This window comes from Chionomys nivalis, chromosome 4 (genome assembly GCF_950005125.1).
Source record: "Chionomys nivalis chromosome 4, mChiNiv1.1, whole genome shotgun sequence".
Classification (NCBI taxonomy): Eukaryota; Metazoa; Chordata; class Mammalia; order Rodentia; family Cricetidae; genus Chionomys; species Chionomys nivalis.
This window is the reverse complement of record NC_080089.1, coordinates 86302570-86326651: the sequence shown is the minus strand read 5'-3', so window position 1 is coordinate 86326651 and position 24082 is coordinate 86302570. Positions and strand designations below refer to the sequence as shown.

General features: G+C 44.2%; 1 protein-coding gene across 2 annotated transcripts in view; it reads right to left on the bottom strand.

Moving 5' to 3' along the window:
* Nt5e (5'-nucleotidase ecto) overlaps window positions 1-24082 on the bottom strand; it is a 46386-nt gene that overhangs the window by 16890 nt on the left and 5414 nt on the right. The window contains exons 2-4 of one of the 2 annotated variants that reach the window (XM_057768727.1): window positions 6779-6873; window positions 5939-6161; window positions 2756-2944 (exon numbers count right to left, since the gene is read on the bottom strand). In XM_057768727.1, coding sequence (XP_057624710.1) covers window positions 2756-2944; window positions 5939-6161; window positions 6779-6838 — 472 coding nt within the window. In that variant the 5' untranslated portion in view covers window positions 6839-6873. The remainder of the gene's footprint in view (window positions 1-2755; window positions 2945-5938; window positions 6162-6778; window positions 6874-24082) is intronic. The other variant, XM_057768726.1, reaches the window with a different exon arrangement.

Here is a 24082-nt window from a genome sequence, read left to right as displayed (position 1 = left end):
TAGTGGGCAGTAACAAGCACAAAAGGTTAAATAACATAAAATATCAGGGTGCTATTCAGATGCTTTGGGGGATGTTATCCTTTGGGTTTGTGTATGTGTCCTATGCTGAGATGTTTCTTTTATTTCAAATTTTGAGCTGGGAATGGTGGTTCATGCCTGTAATCCCACTTGGGAGGCTAATGTAGAAGAATTTCCATGAGTTTGAGTCTAGCCTGGATTACAACATAAATTCCAGACCAGCCTGGACTACAGTGAGTTCTGGTCTCCAAACACAAAAGGATCTATTCATAGGCTGTTTTTTTATTTAATAAGTAATATTTAAAGAGTATTATTTTAGCTTCATAAAATAGTGTGGTGGAAATCACTTAAGCTGTGTGTGTGTGTGTGTGTGTGTGTGTAAGAGAGAGAGGGAGGAAGGGAGAGGGTGCCATGGCACATATGAGGTCACAGGACAACTTTTGAGAGCAGTTTCTTTCCTTCCACCATTGACTGCATGGGCTCTGAGGACAGAACCCAGGTCTCCAGACTTGTGCAGCAAGTACCTTTATCTGCTGGTTCATCTTGTCAGCCTAAATTTTTTTTAAGATTGCAAAAAAAATTTTTGTTTAAATATGTAAGTAGGTCTCTTCTATTATTATGCTGTTTAATTGATAAGTTAGATCCTCAAAAGAGAACCAAAAATACATTTTCATGAAAACAAGCTTAATCTTTGAAATCTATTACAAAATGTGGAATAAACAACTGAGATTCAGGTCAGTGTCTAAGAGACTGGAACAATCTACTCAGGAGTTACAGATAAGTCAGCTACAGCTTGTCCTTAGATCTGTTATCCTAAGTTGCAGGACTTCGTTTTCTGGGGCAATAGTTATAAGAACAAAACGATAACAGGTACCCCCCCCCAGCTTTTTGGGTTAGCAGGGTACCCCAGTAAATAGTCATACAGATACCATAAGATAGCATAGATCAAGATGGTGTAAGGGCACACCAAAGTGGCATGGTATGCCTGTAGCAGCAGTGCTTGGTGTTAAGCTATTGGAAGGGGCAAAGCAGGGGATGGGTGGGGGTCTTAAATCAAGGTTAGCCTAATCAACACATGTTCCATGTCAGCCAGTACTGCATAGTGAGTCTCATGAGTGAGACTCTCAATAGAAGCAAAACAGAACTATGAAGTGGGGGAGAGAGGGAAAGGAAGAGGTGGAGAAGGAAGGGGAGAGGGGAAGAAGATGAGGGAAGGACAAGAGAAGACAAGAACCGGGGATGGTGGGACATGCCTGTATCTTATAATTTTAGTACTTGGGAGCTAGAGGTGGGAGCATTAGGAGTTGAAGACCAGCCTCAGTTACACAGGGCTGACTTGGGATCCCATCCAGATAAAAAGAAACAAAACGACAATAAAAGAAGCAGTAGAACACCAACCAAGCAGGATATCCTGGATGTTTGGGGAAATTTCACTTTACTTTATACATATCTGTATGAGAGTGCACACACATATTTGAACACACATTTTTATTAGAGCCTCCTGTAAAATGTCATGCTTACTATGGATCACAGCCAAACCTGTAAAGACGGTGTGACGGGAGAGCCAACTTGTTCCTGCCGTGAGTTACAGACTTCTGATACTGCTTTGGGGGAAAGCTACGAAAACGCCCAGGTTTTGAAAGAGTCTTATCCATAGGGGTGGCATAGAATTAAAATTAGGGCAGGTAAATATGAGGACCTACCTGAGTCTGTTGTGACTTGGATGTGGCTTGTCCTCTTTGTTTTCATGTGTGAGGAGCTTAGTCCTCATAGGTGACACTGAGGGACAGTGTCTCATGTGAGGTGATGAGGCCATTAGGGCCACCACCCTCAGAAAAGATCAATGTGGTTCTCTTGAGACCACAGTTAGTTCTAAGAGCAGGAGTGGTTGTAAAGGGAGGCCACCACACGCGTGTTTTTTCTGCACTGCCCATTTCCCTTCCTGATTCTCTGCCATGTTGTAATGCAGCCAAGGGGATGTTCACCCAAGGCCAAACTAGTGAAGTCAACTGCTCTGAGTTTTTAATCTCCAGAGTTGTGCTAGACTCCTCATTAGGAAACCAGAGGGGGTCGGTGACCTGTCTGTTCAAGGTCACTCAAGTGAGTTAGGACTTTCCACCCAATATTAGGTTTCTTTTCTTTTAATAATTTGTACTGTATCTCATTTTCTGATTCCAAATATAACATTCAGCATTTAAAAATACTAATAGCAATAATGGTAATAATAATAGCAATAATAATACCTTCCGAACCAGATACAGCAGTGCATGCTTATAATCCTATCACTCTCTCAAGAGGCAGAGACAGGAGAATCACAAGATTGGAGCTAATCCGAGATAGATAGTGACATTCTGTCTTTGAAAACCAAAGACTGGGCATATAGATGCTTAAAATACAGAAAGCCCTGAGTTCAGATCTAAGAATTACTACAATTTTAAAATCTTTTAAAAAGCCTATCATAAACTGACCTTTGGCTCAATATCAGTACTCTTTTCATTTTATTATGTGTGCTATACACTTATAGCATTGACTTTTAATCATGAAATGAATGAATTCTTGGAATGTCTCCCAATAAGACCATCTGTCATTATTTAATGCAAATTACATTTATATGGCATATTACAGTTTATACAATATATATTACACACTAAATAATAGTAACAATTTAAAAAGGTAAAGAGAGAGAAAATAACTGACCCAAACATCCTAGCTTGAAGAATGCATTTGAAACAATTACCTGTGTAAAGAAAGGTGTTGGAGTGTCCTCCCACCACGACGTCCACGCCCTTCACTTTCTGAGCAATGAGTTTATCCATTTCAAAACCAGAGTGGCCAAGTGCGATGATTTTGCTCACATTTAGAGTTTTTAATTTATCTACTTCAGGTTGCAATGCAGTGATTTCATCTTCAAAGACTAAATTTGTCCCTAAGGAAGAAAATTAATAAAATGGATATTAAAATAGTTTCACTGTACTGTTTGTACACCAACACACTAAGCATATTATATTTCTTATTAAAGCTCTCTAGTTATAGAGAGTACATGTATGAGTACATGTAGTACAAAAGGCCTGGCAAACAAGGAAAACTTAAATCAATGTCACTGGTTGCATTACCTAATATTAGGTTAAAGTTAATATTAATATTAGTTAAATATTAAATATTGGTTTAAATATTTATATTAAATTAAATATTGGGTTAAAGTTATAGATTATATATATATATATATATATATATATATATACTTTTAAAACATTTATTTCTGTGTGCTCATATATGTCACAGACTGTGCACGGAGGTCAGAGGACAATTTTTAGATTTGATTCTCTTCGCTCACTACATGGTTCAAGGGATCAAACTGAGAACATCAGGTTAGGTAGGGATCACCTACATCTATTGAACCCTCTTACTGAGCCATATCTGATACATTTGCGTAAACTCAGTCTCACACTAGGAGTATACTTCAGGTATGGTTTGCTTCCTTGTCTTGTATATCTAGACCATCACAATAACCATGTTAAAAAATGTGCCAGCACAAAAGCATGGTGTCCACAGCTTCTCTTAACTCCATTGCTTTGTCTGGAAACTTGGGGCATTCTGTCTTCACACCTAAGATGTCAACAAGAAATGGCAATTTTAAACAGTGGGTTTCAGACCTATTTATTTGGGGACATTAGTGGACAACCTGTAGGAGTCAGTTGTCTCTTTCTACCTTGTGGGTTCTCGGGATTGAGCATCAGATGTGGTGGCAAGTGCCCTTACTCACGGAGCTATCTCGCTGGCCCTTGAAAACTAACTTTAGCGTGGTAGATGACTGCTCACTTGCAGGCAGCATTAGAATAGACTGGAGTGCCGTGTTGCAGAGAGGCCTCATCTAAACATTGCTGGCCCTGGGAGGGAGTACATACTTCATGGAACTTGCTCCGCTACTCAGTGCTAATGTATGCCACCGGCTCTGGCTAGCACAGACTGGGTATTCCTATGCTGAGACATGAACAGGACCTCCCAGTCTGTAGCCAAAATTTAGCAAGTCCTTAGGTCTTACAGCTTCAGTGGTCATGAAGGGATCGCAAAGATGCTGTTCTGAAGTCACATCCAATACTCTGCAGCAAGGCAGTCCTCCAGTGGATCTAGACGTCCTCGTGCTAATTTTTAAGAAACCAGCCCTAAAATGAAGATGCCCCAAATGCAAAAATCTCATAAAGAATGTTCAAAATGTTATGAGAACATTCCAAACATCAGCAGACTACTAAAGAGGCATCCCTTGTCCATTGCCATGTTCAAGGACTCTACTTCCTGATGCCACTCTTGAGTCCCGGCCACATGCTGACTCCACACGCACAAATATGGAAGACGAATCAGCACTGTGTCCACAGAGGCTCCAGACGGATAGCTGAGAAGTTGGCAGCTCCCAGACAGAACGGCCTGACAGAGCTGAAGTAGCTCAGGGCAACACCAAAAACCGCAGGAGAGGTGATGCTCTGCCTCATTTGCCTACTGTGGAAACGTCAAGGATTATCTGATTCTCCTCCATAAACCCAAGCCTCCTTGGGGCTTCCCCAGACAGCCCTCGCTGCTGAGGCTCTGTGGAGTTTCTCTTCCTGTGGCCGTGATAAAATATCCTGACACAAACAACTTATGTCAGCTCCCGCTTTGAGGACATGTGCTGTCATCTTGGGGAAGTCCTGGTGGCAGAAGCTTGAGGCAGCTGGTCACATGCCATCCACAGTCAGAAAGCAGGGACGGACGAATGCTGGGGCTCAGCTAGGATCTTCCTTTTCTTTTTAGCAGCCCAGGACCAAACCCTAGGGAATGGTGCCATCTTTCTTTATGGTGGATCTTCCCACCGCAATTAAGACAGTACCCCACGAGTGTGCCTGGTGATGCCCGAGAAGCTGACCATTAACACTGACTGTCACAGCCCCGCTATCTGTCTGCCTTCTCTGGGCATTCTTCTGAAATAGTAAGGTGTACCCCTCCTCCTGCCACGTAGGCCCTCCCCTCTGGTCTCATTTTCCTTCACCTCACTACTTCCTGACACATCCTCGTTCAGTTATCCTCTCGCTGAATGTGTGAGCACAGGGGATACAGACTTCTTGGCTGGTGTTCCTAGAACAGTGTGAGGAGCACAGGTTCCCAGCGGGAGGAAGCAGGGAGGAATGCTGTGGAAAGAATACTGCCTCCCTCTCCTTTGGCTAGTCCAACTGAATAGTTTCAAGAAACGCCTCAGGTCTGGGCACTACATATATAGAATGCATGGCATGTGTTTTAGAATGCCAGGAGAAGAATTATGCATAAACACACACAGACACACACAGACACACACAGACACACACACACACACATATTCCTGTTATATAGAAAAAAATTAGTTTTCAAATGAGAATGTTAAAATATCAATGAACCATGCTTAAGGCTTGCTCTTGTTCTTCCTTTTTTCTTTTTTCCTTTTTGGAACTATTACAACCAGCATTTTTAATTAAAGAACAATATTATAAATTGTATAAAAGTATTTAATTTTTCTTTTTTTATTAGCATTTTTTCTTTAGGTTGCAATCCAACCACAGTTTCATCACCTAGCTAAAATAAATTAAATGTGCTAGGAATCATTGTGCATGCTCCAACCACTAGAACTGGAAAAACGTACTCGGGGCTAGAGATCTATGGGATCTTCTTGTTCCAGGATTCACTGACAATTTTGAATACATGGAATTAAGGAAAGACACTGTTTAGTCAACACAGTCAACAGATAAGTTCACTGAGCAGAGACAGTGACACCCTTCGGAGGTAACTTAGAACACAGACTCTGTCAGCCTGGTTTGCTAGCCACCATTCTCTGTATACCACTGTTCATAAAGGCGTGGCCAAGCTCTGCTTTACCACATCTGTTTCCAAGTATGAATGCCATGAAAGTAGAAGATACCTGGATTTGAGAGGAAGGGGGTTTCCTTAGAAGTATAGCCAACAATCCCCACTTTCTCACCACCGACAGGAAGAATTCGATATGGCAAATACAATCCGGCTATCTGGGTTTTTAGTGATCCCTTTGCTTTAATGTTTGCGCTCAGAATTGGAAATTTGGCCCTTTTGAGGAGGGGATCAATCAGTCCTTCCACACCGTTATCAAATTCATGGTTTCCCAGTGCCTAAGTAAAATGGAAAAGAAAAAAGGATTAAGTACCCTGAATTTGCTAATGGAAGTGTATTTTTAAACAGATTGTGTTTAGCCCAGCAGCTTCTGAAATGGGCTGGGCTCTCCGAGACTTGACCCCTTACCTCCAGAAATGGACTTGGCGCCCTGGGGCGAGGCCCAAGGACACTGAGATCACAGGTAGGTGCACCGCTGTTGCCCAGGGCTTGGCATCTAGGGAGCTGCCGTGAATGTGCATATTCACAGCACCCCCAGCAAACACTGTCCAGCCACCCTCCAGTCACACAGCTTCACAGATCACCGTTACCAGGGCCTACCCGGCTTGTTCCTGGTGCTCTCTGCAATTAGCCCATGCCTCAGACCTAATCGTTCAACCTACCAGCATTTTGGTAGAATGCTGACATCCCCAGAATCTCTTTCCACATCGCTTCCCTTGGGTTATTACCCAAGTTTTCAGTTTCTCCTCTTAAGGACTTCTCCAATTCTCCTGGGGGAAATGACAGGGAGGAGCCTGCTTCCTGCTCTACTATATCCTGGGGCACTTTGCCCTCTGAGCATGTTAGAAAGCGTGGAAACATTACAGGTAAGTGGAAAGACAAAGAAATCCCTTACTCTGGAGCATGGTAGAGCCTCCTTCCAGCTGAGAATCAAGAATTCCAGCACCATTAACATTGGCCATGAAGGTTACTGACTGAGGGACAATATTCCTGTTATATAGAAAAAAATTAGTTTTCAAATGAGAATGTTAAAATATCAATGAACCATGCTTAAGGCTTGCTCTTGTTCTTCCTTTTTTCTTTTTTCCTTTTTGGAACTATTACAACCAGCATTTTAAATTAAAGAACAATGTTATAAATTGTATAAAAGTATTTAATTTTTCTTTTTTTATTAGCATTTTTTCTTTAGGTTGCAATCCAACCACAGTTTTCCCTCCCCCCTCTGCTCGCACCCTCCCCCCTACTCCTATCTACCCACTCCCCATCTACCCACTCCTCCTCCTGTCTCAATTCAGAAAGGGCCAGGCCTCCCATGGGATTGAGCCTATGCTCACTGGGCTGCGCTCTGGGCAGTCCTCCCGAAGAAAGGGAGGACGGACACTCTGAGCCAGGGGTCAAGGTCATGATGGAGGAACCCACAGAGACAGTTGACCTGAGCTCCTGGAAGCTCACAGATTCTGGACCAACAGTTAGGGAGCTTGCAAGGGACCGGCCTAGGCCCTCTGCACGTGACACTTGTGTAGCTTGTTCTACACCTGTCCCTGACTTTTAGCTGGCTTTTGGAAAGCTGTTCCCATTACCCTGCCCAGCCTTTATACAGGGGAGGAGCTCGGTCCTACCTCCACTTGATGGGTCATGCTATGCTCTTTTACCCTTTCTTAAGCATTTTCTGGCAGTCTCTCAAATAAGACTAAAATGTTGTTTACAGTAAAAAACAGTTTCAATGTTCCCTATTCTCTTGTGACCTAGAGTTTTACCTTGTCAGCTGTAATCCTATCCAATACATAGAAGAACCACCCTGTGATCTCATTTACCCCAAAAGAAAAGTTTCCTAAGCTACCTTTGAGGTGCAATTTCAGAAGTCACCAAAACCAGAACGTGTGGCTATTATAATAAGGACATCTCTGTCTTGAGCAGCCCACACCCAAGGGTGTGTGCCCTTTTCCTAAGCACCTCTGTTAATGCCCATGATTACACCTATTTGGAATTTTCTTCCTCCTATAGTAATCTGCGACAGCCCTCTTTCACACTGGTTTGCCTTGAAGTTCTTTTCCATCCTTGAGTAAAGTTCTATAAAAGGGACCTCTCAGACAGACACAGGCAACTGCCACTGACGGCCTTGTTTTATGCATAAGTGCTTGAGTGGCGAGGCCCCACCCCTGAGGACCTCTACCTGCCAGGCTCCGCCCATAGAGCACTCTAATGGCCATAACGGTTGGACCCATGCAGGTGGTTAAGCTTCTCCCTACAGAGTAAAAAGCCCAAGCTCAGCTGGAAAACCCACCAATCTCCTAGAAATTTGTTGTGGAATATTTGTTTAACTAGCCAAAGGTGCGTAACATTTGTTTATGCTGTAGAATAGTACTTTAATATGTGAAAGTGTTACAATTGTTTCTGCTGCCTTTGTTAATGATATAAAGAAGTGTTACATTTGTGCTACATTTAGGTATGTAAAGAAGTGTTGCATTTATTTCACCTTGCCTGTCTAAGGCACCTGATTGGTCTAATTAAAAAGCCAAATGGCCAATAGCTAGGCAGGAGAGGGACAGGCAGAGATTAGGAGAAGAAATCTAGGCTCGAGGGGGGGGGGAGGGAAGGGACACGACTGCCTGCCAGAAGCCAGGCAGCTGCCAACCAGGCAGGAAAATAGGACATACAGAAAGAAAGGTAAAAAGCCCCAAGGAAAAATGTAGATAAAGTCAAGCAGATTACAATAAGAGCTAAGCTAAGGCTGAGCATTCATAACTAATAATAAGTCTCTGTGTCATGATTTGGGAGCTGGTTAGTGGCTCAAAAGAAAGCCCACTACAGAAATCTCTACCCTGGAAATCTCTATACCTCCACCCAGAAACCCCATATAAACTTTGTCTTCTGCTCAGTTCTCTGCTGCTTCTCCCCTGAGCAGAGGCAGCCACCCTCCTGGATTTCTCCCTCCCAAAAAATCTCTTGCATGAGATTGTTGTGCTGTGTGACTTTGTAGTATTCCTTGGCTTCCAATTGCCAGGCTACCTTTCCCTTCAGAACTGTAACACTTATCCTGGGGAAACCTTCTCTGCTGGAGTAGATCTGTTAACACTTCCTTTGGGGAAGCCTTTCCCCTCAGCACTGCGACACTTCCTTCGGGGAAGCTTTCCCCCTTGTTCCCAGAAGCTTATGTTGAGGAAGAACCTCCTGGTGAGGTACCTATGAGACCATCAGTGGGTTCTGGATCCGCTCTGGGTACGGGGCTTCAGGTGGAGCAGGGATAGTGTCAAGCATCACTTGCCCACTTCTGGAGTCGCAGCAGCTTGCCCAGAAAGCCCTCTACCACTTCCTCACTTGGCCTCCTGGATAAAGCCAGCTCTGAGCAGCCACACACTTGGTTTGACTGCTAAGGCCATTTTACTATTGTACCACTTAAATTTACGAAGATTTTTAGAACCACCTTGATCTGTGGGTCGTCTGAGAAAAAGGCCTGGAAGCATTGGCTGGAGCAGTGGCGCTCAACCTTCCTAATGCTGTGAGCCCTTTAATGCAGCTCCTCATGCTGTGCTGACCCACCCACCACCACAAAGTTAATCTCATTGCTCCTTCATCACTGTAATTTCGCTACTGTTATGAATAGTAATGTATTTTTGGAGATGGATGTTTACCAAAGGGTCATGACTCACAGGTTGAGAGCCACTGGGCTAATGATCCTTGAAGCTAACAAGGACCACAGCACATTCTCTTTTGCCACACTCTCTCATCCCAGTAGGGCGGGGAAGCACGGCAAATAGTTTAGTAAGATGAGATTCCACTTGGCTTGTGCTATGCCCCACCCCTCTTCTAACACTGCTCTTGGCAGCCTGCCATTCCACAAGCTCTGTGCACGTACCCATCGCTAAACAATGCACCTAGTAACCTGTTAGCAACCCAGGACCCTGCCTTCATTGAGCTGTACATGCTCCCCTCTCCAGACAATAGAATTAAGTTCCTTCTCCCCTTAACAACCATCAAACCCAGGCAATTTCTATTAAATCATAATTTATGTATGAGGAGGGTATCTAGGTATGAGGGTTAGGGACGTGATCTGGCCTGAGCAAGTTTAAGATGCATGCTGGGTAAAGCAAACTGTGTCCTGTAAGTGAACTTTGAATGATATTTCCTTGTTATTTTTGCAATTCATGTGTGCCTTTATTACAATGCTTTTAACAAGAAGACAAAAACCTAGAAAACTTGGGCTAGACATGACTACCAGTCATGTGATACCAGTGTACTCCATGACTATACTGTGGGGTCATCTGTTGTCTGTCCTCTGGCTCGACTGAGTGCTCCAAAGCTACCTTGCCCTTTTTGTCCTGCTCAGCATGCTGTTTCTTCACGTGGCACACTATCTCACTGGGCACCTGTCACTCAAAGGGCTGTGTATGCATCCTCAAGGAAGCATTAAGGTCTGCCAGGTTTGTTCATAATTTCCGAACGTGAACTTTTCTCCACCTCTGATGCTTTCGCATTTTCACCCCTTCCTCTGACTGAGTTAAACGGCTCTAAAAGCTGATAAAGTCCTAAAGGCTCTCTCAGGCTCGGGAAAATGCTTTTCTTTCTGCTAGTCTTAAAACATCATTTTCTTTCTATGGCAAAATAAATACCCTTTGTTATATAATAATCTTAAGTATAGAGTTTTGTTTTTAGTGACTGTTTCTACAGCTGAAAAACTTTAGCTGAACAGTGGCGGCACAAGTCTTTATTCCCAGCACTTGGGGGGCAGAGGCAGGCAGATCTCTGTGAGTTCGGGGCCAGCCTGGTCTATAAGAGTGAGTTCCAGGAGAGGCACCAAAGCTACAGAGAAACCCCATCTCAAAAAAACGAAAAAAAACAAAAACCTTTGCTGTTGATTGGTTTGGGGTTTATTTGAGTCTTACTGTGTTCCTCAGGATGACCTCGAACTCACAGTCTTGCATTAGCCTCCAGAATGCTGGATTATGGTCCTACATGATGGCATGTGGTTCCACAGTTCTCTGTGGAAGATCGACCATCCCATCAGTGCTGCTCTGTCCCTAGAGTACGGCAACAGTTCAAGTTCTCATTTGTTGCTTCTTCAATGACTCGAGGACAGTCCCTGAGAGTAGTGACTGTGGCTGTCGTTTTGTGTCCTTTGGGGAGAGCAACTCCATTCATAGCTGCCGGCACTCTGGATAGAGGACCAAACAGCCCTGTTCACACTCACCTTCAGCTCCGAATTTAAAATCTCTGTTGACTATTCTGACATCTAGGTCTGCAAGTCAGCGGTCACATGCCCACTTTCCCTTGGTGTTTCAGCACAACCCCAGCTTTCCATACCCAAAGAACCATCTCTGGGACTTGCCATGTGGGCCTGTGGGCCCAAGTGTCAGGTCCCAAGACTCCCTTCCCCCAAATGGCAGTGCTGGTGACATTGTCCTGCAGAGAAGCACAGCCTTGCCCTTCTTCTAGCTACCCTAGCTCTCCCCTCCCACGAGATAGCTGTTGAGGGCCCCACCACTTGAGTGCCTTGTAATACACTAATTTTGAGGAAGAGAAACGATGACAAATCCTTATAGTCTGAAATACCATATCAAAGGAAGGGAGGGGAAATTGTCACAGTTGCCACACAAAAGGCCGGAGGGTGGAGATAGCCATGAGTTGATGAAGTTCATTCTGGGAAGGCTGTTTCCTCTCGGTAAAACACGGCTATTGTCCTGGTTTTCTTTTGGTTACTGTAATAAACACAATGACCACAAACAACTTGAACAGGAAAGGATTTAGTTTTACATACAGTTGACAGTGCATTACCGAGCAAAGAGAGGGCAGAAACTCAAGACAGAAGTCTGATGCAGAGGCCATGGAGGAGTGCTGCTTGCTCTGCCTGCGTACTCACACAACCCAGGCCCACCTGCTCAAGGTAACACTGCCCACAGCAGGCTGGGCCTCTCCCATCACTCACAAATGCTCCACATACATGTTCACAGACCAGTCTGATGGAGACAATTCCTCAATCGAGGTCCCCCCCTTAGTTTGTGCCAAATTCTTCCTTCCTTCTTTCTTTCTTTCTTTCTTTCTTTCTTTCTTTCTTTCTTTCTTTCTTTCTTTCTTGCTTACTTTCTCTCTCTTTCCTTCCTTCCTTCCTTCCTTCCTTCCTTCCTTCCTTCCTTCCTTCCTTCCTTCCTTCCTTTCTTCATTTATGTGACAGGATCTTTCTATGCACTTCTAGCTGGTCTAGGAGTCTCTATGTAGGCAACCTTGATCACAGAGACTCTGTCTTTGTCTCCTCAGTATATTTCTTTTTCTTTTCCTTTTTTTAAATTCTTTTGAATCGATCCTATTACATGATTTTTAGTCAAAAGAATGGCATTGAGTTGTACCTTTGGCCCTGGCTGGGAACATGACATTGCAAACTGCTCAAAAGGTTAAAAGATCATAGATTTTCTATTGTTTCTTCTCTTAAATCAACCAAAATGGGCCCGCCAATCACCTGAACAGAAAAAATGCCCCTCCAACAGTCCTAACTTTAAGAAACGTGATATACCTGGAGACATGTTTAAAAAGATGAGAAGGATAGTTACCCCTTAGTGAGGCATATAGTTTAGCACCCCCAGAAGACCCTTTCTCCATGCAATTGCTTACAGATCTTCCTTGCTAAGCCTGCGGGCTTTCTGACTCAGAAAGTGTAGCTTTTCCCTTCTTCCCTCCTCCCTTCTCCCCTCCTCCCACTCAGCTGTGTTGATGAGGATGTGTGTGTGTTGGGTGTGGGGATGTGGTGTGTGCTTGTGACCAAGGGGACGTGTATCCGTGCACATGCATGGAAGACCAGAGCAGGGTGAGGTCAGGTGCTTTCCTCTATGACTCTCCTGCTTACTTCCTTGAGAGATAGACTCTCACTGAGCCAGGAACTCAGTGTTTTGGCTAGGCTGGTTGGCATGGAGCTCAGTATCTGCCTATCTCTGGCTTCAGTACTGAGGAAACAGACCTACACAACCATACCTGGCCAGTCCTCCTGCTTACAGAGCAAGGATTTGCGTCAAGGGTTTACCCACTAAGCTGTCTTCCCATCTTTCCTCCTCTTTGCATCTCCCTTTTTTGGACATCAGTCAAAATCCTAAAGCCAGTTGCCATGAAACCGGGCATTCTCACAATCTCTGAAGACAGCACGCACCTAGCTACCCCTCCCCTGCCCTGTGCAGCTGCCTGGCCGTCTTCCACTGCTAAGCCCGTATGCTTTCCTAGCATCTGACTCGGAAGGCGCAGTTCTTCCCCTCTTCTCTAGCTTCCACCAGCAACCCCTGAGATCTCTAGTTTGTCTTGCCTGCTATGTTGTTTTTTCTCTCAAATTCCAATAAAATTGTCCTCATGTCTTCCTGAGTCTGTTTTAAAAGGGACCCCATGTTCCCTGGTAACGTGTCCCATAGCCTCCTGGCCCCGAGTGCTCCATTTCCCTTTAGCCCATCACTATTGTCTCAGCGCAGCCCTTGTCCTCTCTGGACTGGACCGTGACTTCCTAACCAGGCTTTTGGCATTGCCATTCTCTTCCCTAAACCATCCTTTGTGTTGCTGCCAGAGTGAACTTTCTGAGCTGCAGATTAGGTGTTACCACTGTGCCCCACGGAAGCACGGGCTCCCTTAGGATTGCACCCCAACCTTCTAGGCTCCGCAAAGCTCTTCTTTGTGAACTGGCATCATCTCTTTCGGTCTCACTTCTGGCACTACCCCTGACCCCAACAGCCCTACACTCTGTGAAAGGAAGTAGGATTGGCTCTGCCACTTATGACCAGGCATGTGGAAACACATTTCTAAGTGATAACATCCTCTGAAAGGGCAATAAATGGGTAAAATGAAAGCGGTAACTAATACATGCCAGCCCTTGTCAAGCACCTGCGGTACGACACATGAGGACTTAAAAAACAAACTGAAAAAAAAAAAACAAGAAAAAACATTGCTGTTTGCTGTGATATTTACTATTACTATGCTTATTTTACGCATGAACGGAACTGAGATGCGGTGAAGTGAGAGAACTTGGAGGTCACACATTCTGTAAGTGGCAGAGCCAGGTCTAGAACCACTTCCACACGACTCCAAGCTCCTAACTTTTGTGTCCTCGACCAACCATAGGACAACAGCAAACCTTCAGAAAGTAGAGGAGAGAGAGAGAGGAAAAGGCAATATGAATCTTAACTGTCTGTAGTTTCCCAGGCTCTTGCCTGTCCTTGTTGCTTTGTGTTTGGTGACAGATGAATGACATTAGGAGCACACTCAGATCCAGCAGCATCTTGCTGCTCCTTGTAGCGTCTTTATCACTTTATACACCTAAGGATCCTCCCAGGAGGGATGCTCTGAGAATCCCTCTCGGAGGAAATGGCCATCTTCAGGAGCCATTTCCCCTGCCCTCTGGGAGGTCAGTCTCTGAACTACAGCAGGATACTCTGCTGGGAGAGCGGATGAACAGGAGAATCACTCACAAGTGCCTCTTTTTCTCCCCTTACAGTTAACTTTTCCTACGAATGTTCATGCAGAAAATTCCATGTATAAATATTTCATATTTCCTTTTCCCCACTTGGGATTTCTCCTGCTGCCTTACCCCTCTTGCAGTAAGGAGAACTTTATAATCTATCAGCTCTTCAGGAAGGCCACACTTAGCACCAGATTCCCCACACTACTGGCTCGCAGCAGCAGGCACTCCAGGACTGAGCTAAATGGATGGCTCTTATTTACCCATCATTAACTTTTATAGTAATGACGTGAAAATGCCCGAGAAAGGGCTGTCCAGGAGAAGAACACTGAGCAATAATGATGGAGAGACAGCCATCCCCCAATATACATGGGGAAATGTTTCCAGGTCCCTTGAAAAACCACAGCCCCTCATTGGTAGCAAATGGCATGACATTTGCCTTTGGCTTATACGAATGTTCCCATGAGTTTTGAGTCACCCTTCACCTGTTTAAGTTGCCTTGCACAACACAACTGCTATGTGCACATGGTTAGATCATAGTGCTTGGGGAATACTAATAAGAAGATTATCTGTGCATATTCAATATGGACATTTCCTCCAGTTACCTTGGAACTGCTTTTAGTATCCACCAAAATTATGAATTTGAGACTGCCCTTTTTTGAGGGGGGCGGGTAACTTTCTGGCAGTTCTCATCTACAAACTGAAGCTCTCTGAAGCCCCATCTACACTGAAGGGCCCATGGAATGCTTGACCTTGGCTGACTAGAACATTGTGATTGTGGGGTGGTGGAATGTTGTGGGTCACAAACCAAGGTCCCCTTGAGCTATTTTTAGTCTCTTTTAATAGCTACTGGCTGTCAACCTCTATATCTGACCTCATATCCTCTTGGTTAAAAACTCCTGGAATTTATCATCCTGCTAAACTTGACAGTTCTAATCTTAATAATGGGATAATTTTTTTTTTTGAGACAGGGTTTCATCTCACAGACTGACCTTGAACTTGCTATCTGATTCCCCCTTGTCTACCTTTGAACTACTAGGATTACAGGTCATGCCCAGTTTAAGGGTTCTGGTGAGATAACTCAGAACTTCATTTGGTTAGATAAATACTCTACCGGCTGAGCCACGTCTCTAGCTCCATTGCTATTGACTGTTTAACCATCATCGTAGGCAAGAACCTGCTATGATCTGGAATCACCTTCTTTTTTTGCTTTGTGAAAAGACTTGCAGACAGACAAATTCCAGGACTTATATCTAGTAGTCAAAAGGATGTGAGGTCAAATAGAAAGGTTGATAGTAAGTGGTTATTGAGTGAGACCAAAGATAGCCCGAGATGATCTTGGCTCTTGATCCGCAACATTCCATCACCCCACAGTTACAATGTTCTAGTCAGCTGAGGTCAAAGAGTCCACAGGCTTCTGTACAAATTGAGCTTCATTTATTTATTCATCTTATTCATTAATTAATCTGAGTCTTTTGACACTTTGGATATTCGCCAAATGCACTTTTCTGTAACTTATGAGAGATGAACTTAGCAAAATAACCCCCTGTATTTCCAACAGAAAAATCACTGATTGCGATCTCAGCAACTGGTCCAGTCCTGGCTCCTCTTTCTTCCTCTTTTGAGGAAAACACACAAAAAGAAAAGAACTGATGATTTTAAAGAAAGACGTTTTGCGCCGGGCGGTGGTGGCGCACGCCTTTAATCCCAGCACTCGGGAGGCAGAGGCAGGCGGATCTCTGTGAGTTCGAGACCAGCCTGGTCTACAAGAGCTAGTTCCAGGACAGGCTCCAAAGCCACAGAAAAACCCTGTCTCGAAAAACCAAAAAAAAAAAAAAAAAAAGAAAGATGTTTTGCATACTATCCATTTAGCCTGGTGTGGTGGTTTGAGTAGGAATGGTCCCCATTGGCTCATATATTGGTCATCAGGTAGTGGCACTATTTAATAGGGCTCAGGAGGTGAGGTGTGACCTTGTTGGAGTAGGTGTGGTCTCTTGTGGGAGGAAGAATGTCACTGTGTGTGTGTGTTGGAGGGGAGAACTTTTAAGGTTTCAAGAGCCCAGCTGAGCCAAGCAGCTCTTTTTTCTTCCTGCTGTCTAAGGGTCTGAATATAGAATTGTTGGCTCCTTCTCCAGCAGCAGGTCTGCTTGCATGCAGCCATACTCCCTGCATGAAAATGGAGTAAATCTCTGAAACGGTAAGCTAGATCAGTTAAAAGCTTTCCTTTATAAGAGTTGCCATGGTCACGTTTTTTTTTTTTTGTTTTGTTTTGTTTTTTCACAGCAGTAGAACACTGACTAAGACACCTGGAATGTCTGACTTCCCAACACCCAAAAACTCTACTTGCCACTTAAAGTCACAAATAAATGAAAACGAGGGCTCAGTTCCTTTGTGACTCAGGGCTCTATGGCCCCTAAATGGACTCTGAGGACCACTGATGTTTCTCCTGCCTTCTGTAGGTATAAAGTATTTACACAGGCTGTGGGTGGCTTGCAAAAGCCCTTTAACCTTGCAGGAAACTTCTGTTGACTGTAGGTAGGACTCAGAGAGTCCTGTGAATTAGCAACAGAGGAGTGAAGCTATTTGAAGGCTTCTGGTGCCAAGGTTCTTGTTTTGATTATTAAAAACACATTGTAATTAGGAGAGATGGAAAACTTGTGCCTAAAGTTTGGCTTGGAATTCTCATGCATTCTGTTGCAAGCCAACGGTCCTTTCCCTCTGAGGAAAAGCAATGAGCATATGCAGAGGAAACTGTAGATAGTTGTGAAATTATCGCATCTGTATTCACTTAATTTCTAACATACTATATGTTGAAAGAATCCCAAGCAATATTCAATTATTAACTTTTGGATACCAATGAAATGGGAGGTAGCTTGGACCCACTCAAGTTGAAGTATAAACAAATAGCAGAAAACACAAGGTGCCGCACCCTTTTCCTTGTCTGTGGCAGATGCCCATTAATGGATTGAATTGCTCTTTTCTGAAGAATTTAGATCCAGCCTCTGACTCTCCCTTAACCCAGTAATAAAGGGAACAACTGTCAACCAACCAGCGAGGTCATTTTTCACGCCTTCGCTAAGATAGTAATTATGAGCACGGAATCTATTTGTAACTAGTAAAATGTACTTTTAAGCAGCAACAGAGGTTAGAGGCATAATTTTAAACAAGGACAGACTGAGTCTGACTTTTCTCTCTGAACCACACTTGGCGGCAACTCTCAGCTGCTGCTGCGGAGCTCACACTGGCTCACAGTGCTCACACTGGCTCTGAGGCGATGCACCAGTGCCTACAGGAGGTGCGTCAGGCAAGGATTCACTCAGATGCAAACGCTCTAGTTGGTGCTGAATGAATGGATGTGTGGAGCAGATAATGAGAGTGTTCCTCAGGGAGCCTGCTAAGCTCCGCAGTGCTCTGCAGTTTGAAGGAGACACAGAGGTCAGTGTCTACCTGATTATCCACCGAAGGACTCTCGGTACTCTGAAATAGTCTAGCAAAATCTCCCATTTTCTGAATCTCCAAGTTGCAGCCGATGGGTCAACACAATCTCTCTCCTCATTCTTCAGTAGTTAAGCCATGTACATTGATTTGTTCCCACAGCCCATGAAAAGTGTCTAACAGAGAGGAGTACTTAGCTGCATAATCCATTTTGCTTAACTTCCAGGTACCCTCAGCTCTGGGAAACTTAAATCCCCCAGGTGCACTGAGATGCTGAAGATGCCTCAGTGACATGTTCCCTGCAGACCCCTCTCTTCTAGTGTGCCCACAAGACCTCACGCCCTTCTTTCATGCCGCTTGCCCTCACTGTGACTGTGTGTTCACACATCAGCTGTCTTTGTACCCTCAGGGATACCAGATGAGTCATGTCAGTGTCTACTGAATGAGAATCAAGCCACTCGCTCTGTCTTCTGCTTTTAAATGGGCTCCATTTTTCTCTGTTAGGATGTGTGAGCCATTAAAACTTCTCAGAAGGCTGGATATGAAATGAACTCGGTAAATAGTAGGTACGTGATGCCTCAGTTTTCTAGTGAGAGAAACCAGGTTGCTAGGCAACTGGTGAGATATCTAGCTAACTGCTTTCTTACCTCCAGCTCCTCTCTAGACAACTGTCAGGGTCTTGTGTTTTCAATTCCTATGTTTTAATTTACAAGTTACCTTCGTGTGTTTGTTAACATCTTTGTGGCACTTGTCGGTGAATGGAACACACTTTTTTAAAAAACATAAATCAGGGCATGGTGGTACGTGCGGGTAAATCCAGCCCACACTGGGTACGCAGCTCAAAACAACAACAGCAAAGTGTTGAGTTGTTCTCTGTGTGCCCGGGGTGTGAGGGCATAAACTATTTGGGTTTCACAATGGGAATATGAAAGAAGATAGAACCTTGTAAAAAAATCTATTTTTATTGGAAATCTAAGGTAACTGTTTGGTCTATCAAAGGTCACCTTTATATGAATTAGATAATGAGTATCTTTTTTTTTTTTTTTTTTTTTTTTTGGTTTTTTGAGACAGGGTTTCTCTGTAGCTTTGGAGCCTGTCCTGGAACTAGCTCTGTAGACCAGGCTGGTCTCGAACTCACAGAGATCCGCCTGCCTCTGCCTTCCAAGTGCTGGGATTAAAGGCGTGCGCCACCACCGCCCGGCCAATGAGTATCTTTTAGCTTTGTTTTGTTCATAGAAGAATACAAAAGTATCAATAAATTTAAAATATGGGGTATTAAAGAAAGGAAAAAACAAGACAAAGTTTGACACAAGGAAGTTCATGTTTTTGTGTTGTCCACTAGCCTGTCGTCACATAGGCCATTTTATCTTAATAGTGCCATGAAACTGGTGCTATTATTTTCCATTTTCATAGGTGGGGAAACCAAAGCATTGATTCCTACAACTAGCAAGTGGCAGAGCTGAGACCTGAGAAACAGTAGTGAGCCTTTACTATGCCTAACTGCTGCCAATCTGCATGAATGGTAGAGGTAAGCATCATTCAGCTCCTTGCTAGTTTTTCCAAGGCTCTGGAATGCCAAGTAACAATATCATAATCTTTGTCCTATGGATGCTTGAAGGGCAGACTGGAGGCAAGGATAGAACCAGCATGCATATCCATCCACCCTTCATCCATCCACCCAAGCACCACCCATCCATACATCCATCCACCCAAGCACCACCCATCCATGCATCCATCCACCTATGCATCATCTAGCCATCTACCTACTGTCCACTCACTCAAACACCATCTAATTATCCATCCATACATCCCTACATCATCTATCCATCTGCCTGTCTTTCCACCTACCTAAGTATCTTCCATCCATCTATCTATGAACCATCCATCCATGCATGCATTCACCCATGTACCAAACACATGGGAAACACATGTGTGAAGATACAGGTACATGTTGCATCTTAGGAACTGCAGAATATCAGGGGACATGCTTTATGGAAAGGAGCAAAGGCTCACTAACAAATAGTCTCAATGTATATAAACAAATAGAAAATTGAAAACAAGAGGAAGAGAGTTAGTGAAGAAATGTTCCAAGTGAAGAAGAGAGGCTTAAGCATACCAGAGGAAAATAAGGAAAGAAGAGCTGATTTAAGAGCAGTAGGATATGTTTGATGTCAAAGAAAAGAAGCTCTTTTGCAATCTATTGTAGCCACGTGAAAGAGCTCTTTACCAGAGATTAGAGGCATATTTATTTAGTGAGTGACACAATAATTCATCAGCAAGCCCGACAGTGTAAGACTTAGAGAGACATATTATTCTATTACACAATGAAGCTTGGTTGTCAATCACTTAGGGACCCTCAACCACAGCCTTCCAAAGCACGTTTGGTGATCCATATCTGATTCCATGGATCATGTCTATATTGGGCTACCCTCCATTCCCACAGCTATGATCAAGGGAATATTGGCCCTGGTAGGTGAGTGTAACATCCCACTGAATGGCGGAAAGGATCCTGGGGTCTGGTCAGCTTACCTGTAGTGTCAACATCAGCTGAAAGGATCAATGGGTGAAAAAGTGCAGAACAAACAGCATGCAATACTGTCTGTATCATCTGGAAAATGTATAGTCTTTACACAGGCAAAATATGCATGCCACAGTCACGCTAAGAATTAATAGGTCTAGGCAGGGTTATCTCTCTGGAGCTAGAGAACACTAGCTGGTGTGCACATTATATATAGAAGCAATTGTTTATGTGAAGGGAAAAGAAGTACCTAAAAAAACTGTAGTTAATTAACTAATGGATTTTATTTTATGCATTTGAGTGTTTTGCTGTCATGTCTTAATGCCCCTCACACGTGTGTCTGGAACCAGCTTCGGATTCCCCAGAACTGGGGAGCCCAGGACTGAACCAAGATCCTCTGCAGGAGCAACAAATGCTCTTGACTGCTCAACTGTCTCTCCAGGTCATCTAGAGAATTTTGAAATCTACTTACAGGGCTAAACAAGTGCGAAAGGAACACGAATAGCACTCAGCTGTATTCGTGGGGGAAGTACAGGAGGCTGACAAAGAGATGCATGGTGGGTTCTTTTCAGTTCTCAGTTAGTAAATCTAGATGCCAAGACACGGCAAGACGAACAAAGAGGCTGCCTCTGTTCTGTCCTCCAGGCATCCAGAGCCAGCGTCACCTGGTCCCACTCTAACCCAGAACTGTGACAAGGAAGTAGAGGCCCCACAGCGGAGGCTCCGGCTCATGCCTGAGGCTTAAGAACCAATTCTCTACTTCAAGAGAGTGGTGTATCGAGGCCAGCCTGGTCTACAAGAGCTAGTTCCAGGACAGGAACCAAAAGCTACGGAGAAACCTTGTCTCGAAAAATCCAAAAAAAAAGAGGGTGGTGTAAGCCTTTAACCCTGGAACTCTGGAGGTGGAGGCAGGTGGATCTCTGCAAGTTCAAAGCCAGCCTGGTGTATAAGGTAAGGAGTTCCAGGCCAGCCAGGACTACACAGAGAGGCCCTGTTTCAAAAACACAAGATGAATAAATAATAAAATGATAATAATAATAATAAAGGCGTATTAATTTTTAAATCATTATGCTTGTAATATACACGTGGGAACATGTGTTAGAGTCAGAGGGTCACTGTGGGGGTCAGTTCTATCCTTTCACCATTTGGGTTCCAGGGATCAAACTCAGGCCATTAGACTTGGGAGCAAGCACCTCTACCTCCTGAGCCATCTTACAGCCCACCTTTTGTTTTTCTTATGACAAAATAAGACAATTATCTGGGTTTCGTTCCTAGCATAGGGTGGGAGTTGCCGGGAGATCACATTGTCATCTAGAACTCTTTCAAGCTTCTTAAACTAACACTGCTAATTTGCACTCCCCCCAAACATTTTGGGAATGCCCTTAAAAAGAGAGACCTAGTAAGCAACTGAATATAAATGCTCTCTCTCTCTCTCTCTCTCTCTCTCTCTCTCTCTCTCTCTCTCTCTCTCTCTCTCTCTCTTTCTCTCAGCATTATGTGTGTGTATTATGTGTGTGTATTATGTGTGTGTATGTGGACACATGTGTGGAGGTCAAAGGACCACTCTGGGGAATCAGTTTTCTTCATCTTCTTGGGGCTTGAACTCGGATTCTTAGGCTTGCTTGGCAAGGGCTCCTACCAGTGGAGTCATCTTGCTGGCCCTTTACTCTCTCTTTACGATCTCTAAGCCTGTCCTGCTCTGTGGTTAAAAGGAGCCTGAATGGGCACTGCTCACAGGAATGCATTCTAAGCATCAGGCATCACCCTCGAGCCTGTATATTATCCTCAGCACTTGGCACAGAGCTGGCGCCCAGTGGCACTCCATGAAGATCTGTGGGCTGATTAAATAACTCCAAAGCAACAACCTGGAAGTATGCTCCTGCCTCTCCAGTTCCCCAGGGCATCATTTCTACTACTCAGAGAACAAGTCTCCAGAGCACTCTGGTTGCCTTTTCCCCTTGAAGACAGTGACCAAAAAAGAGCACCTGGGAGGAGGCTCAAGCTATCTCTCCCCCAGGAAACGGTTGCCTCATCCCCAAGTATCTGTGAGATCTGTTAGGCAGAAGTGAGACTCACCAAGCAAACTTGACTTTGAGTGTAAAATTAAGTTCAAAGACATACTGAGTAGGCGGCAGATCAGGAGCAGACAGAGGACTGGGCAGGAGCTGAGGTGCCCAGAACTCAAATGCAAGAGACCTCTCTTTTTAACCCTAGTTTTTAGACGGAGAAACCACTTCTATTTTTATTTATTTATTTATTTATTTTTGGTTTTTCGAGACAGAAACCACTTCTAAACTCACACAGGTGACATAAAACCTGGCTGTGGGTTGAAGCTGTGGCTTAGTGGGAGGGTACTTGCCTAGCATGCTCAACATCTCAGGACTTAAAATAGCAGGCTTCCGTTGACAAGAGTGTCTGTGGCTTGATTGTTCCCACCCAAACTCACACTGACATTTCATCTTTATTGGCAGGTGTTAAGAAGTAGGACCTTTAGGAGGTGTTGGGTGGTGGCTGGATTACTGGGTTATACTAAGAGTGGCTTTGTTGTAAAAACCATTTTGGCTGTGCAGCTTTCATTTTCCTTCTCTCCAGGAAGCTTAGCATTGTCTCAGGACCCTGTAGTGAGTACCTACCAGCAAGGAGGGTGGAACGGCCTGATCTTGAATTTCCCAGAGGTCAGAAACCCGAGTGACGATGTCTTCTCTTTTCCTTATAGAGCCTTCAATCTTAGATATTTTATAAGTAACAGAGAACCCAAGAATGTAGGGAGGAACTTAAATAGATGAACCGATGGCCCTGTGTAGTAGTATCAAAAGCTGCCCACTACCCTGATGCCCCTGACTCGAGCATTCTTAGGCATCTTTGCCTTACATCTGCCCTACTTGGGTGGTATTGTTTCTGTTTGTTTTTGGTCAGCTTGGACAGAAGCTCAAGTTATCTGGGAAGAGGAACCTCTGTTGAGAAAATGCCTCTATTCAGGTTGCCTGTAGGCAAGTCTGAGTAAGCCAGGACTAGGGAGCCAGTAAGGATCATTACTCCAAGGTTTATGCTTCATTTCTTGCCTCCAGGTTCCTGTCCTTCTTGCATTCCTGCCTCTTTGATGCCCCTCAGGGGTGGACTGTTACCAGGAAGTGTAAAGTGAAATAAACGTTTTCTTTCCTAAATTTCTTTTCTTTGGTCATGGTATTCTGTCATAGCAACAGAAGCCATTACTGAGACAAGACCCTCTTCTCAACCATCCCCACCCACAGCATAAGAGCAAAGACCCCTCTCTGTGGATGAGCATTGCCAAATGCTGCTAGTCATCAGCTCTTCACCTATGCACCTGTGGGATGAATCCCTTCTTCTTTTTAACCCAACTCTAGGGGCTCAGACTCAGGTTATCAGGCTTGCACACCGAGTACTTTTTCGGGCTGAGTCAGCTCACAGGCCCAATAGCTGAAGCTTTTGTTTATTTTGCTTTCTTTCTTTTCTTTTTGCCACAACCAGTTCCCCAGTTTTCTGAAAACACGACTAGGTGTCCAACAATTCCATCCTGACACTGGCCTGCCTTGGCTTGGTGCCATTTCCCATGAGTCACAGGGCTCTGCTGCACAAAACTGTGCTCCTTCTAGCACCCAGTCCAGAGGTTTGAGCCACCTGTACTTCTAACAGACCAGTTACAAATCGGGGTTCCCATGACCTCATCCCCACATTTGATAGCTACCTAGAGGAATTTATGGAACTTCAAAGATCATTATTACTGGTTTATTATGAAGGATACACTTAGGAATAGTCAAATGGGAAAAAAGCTGTCCAGCTCAAGGCACAGGACACAGGACAAA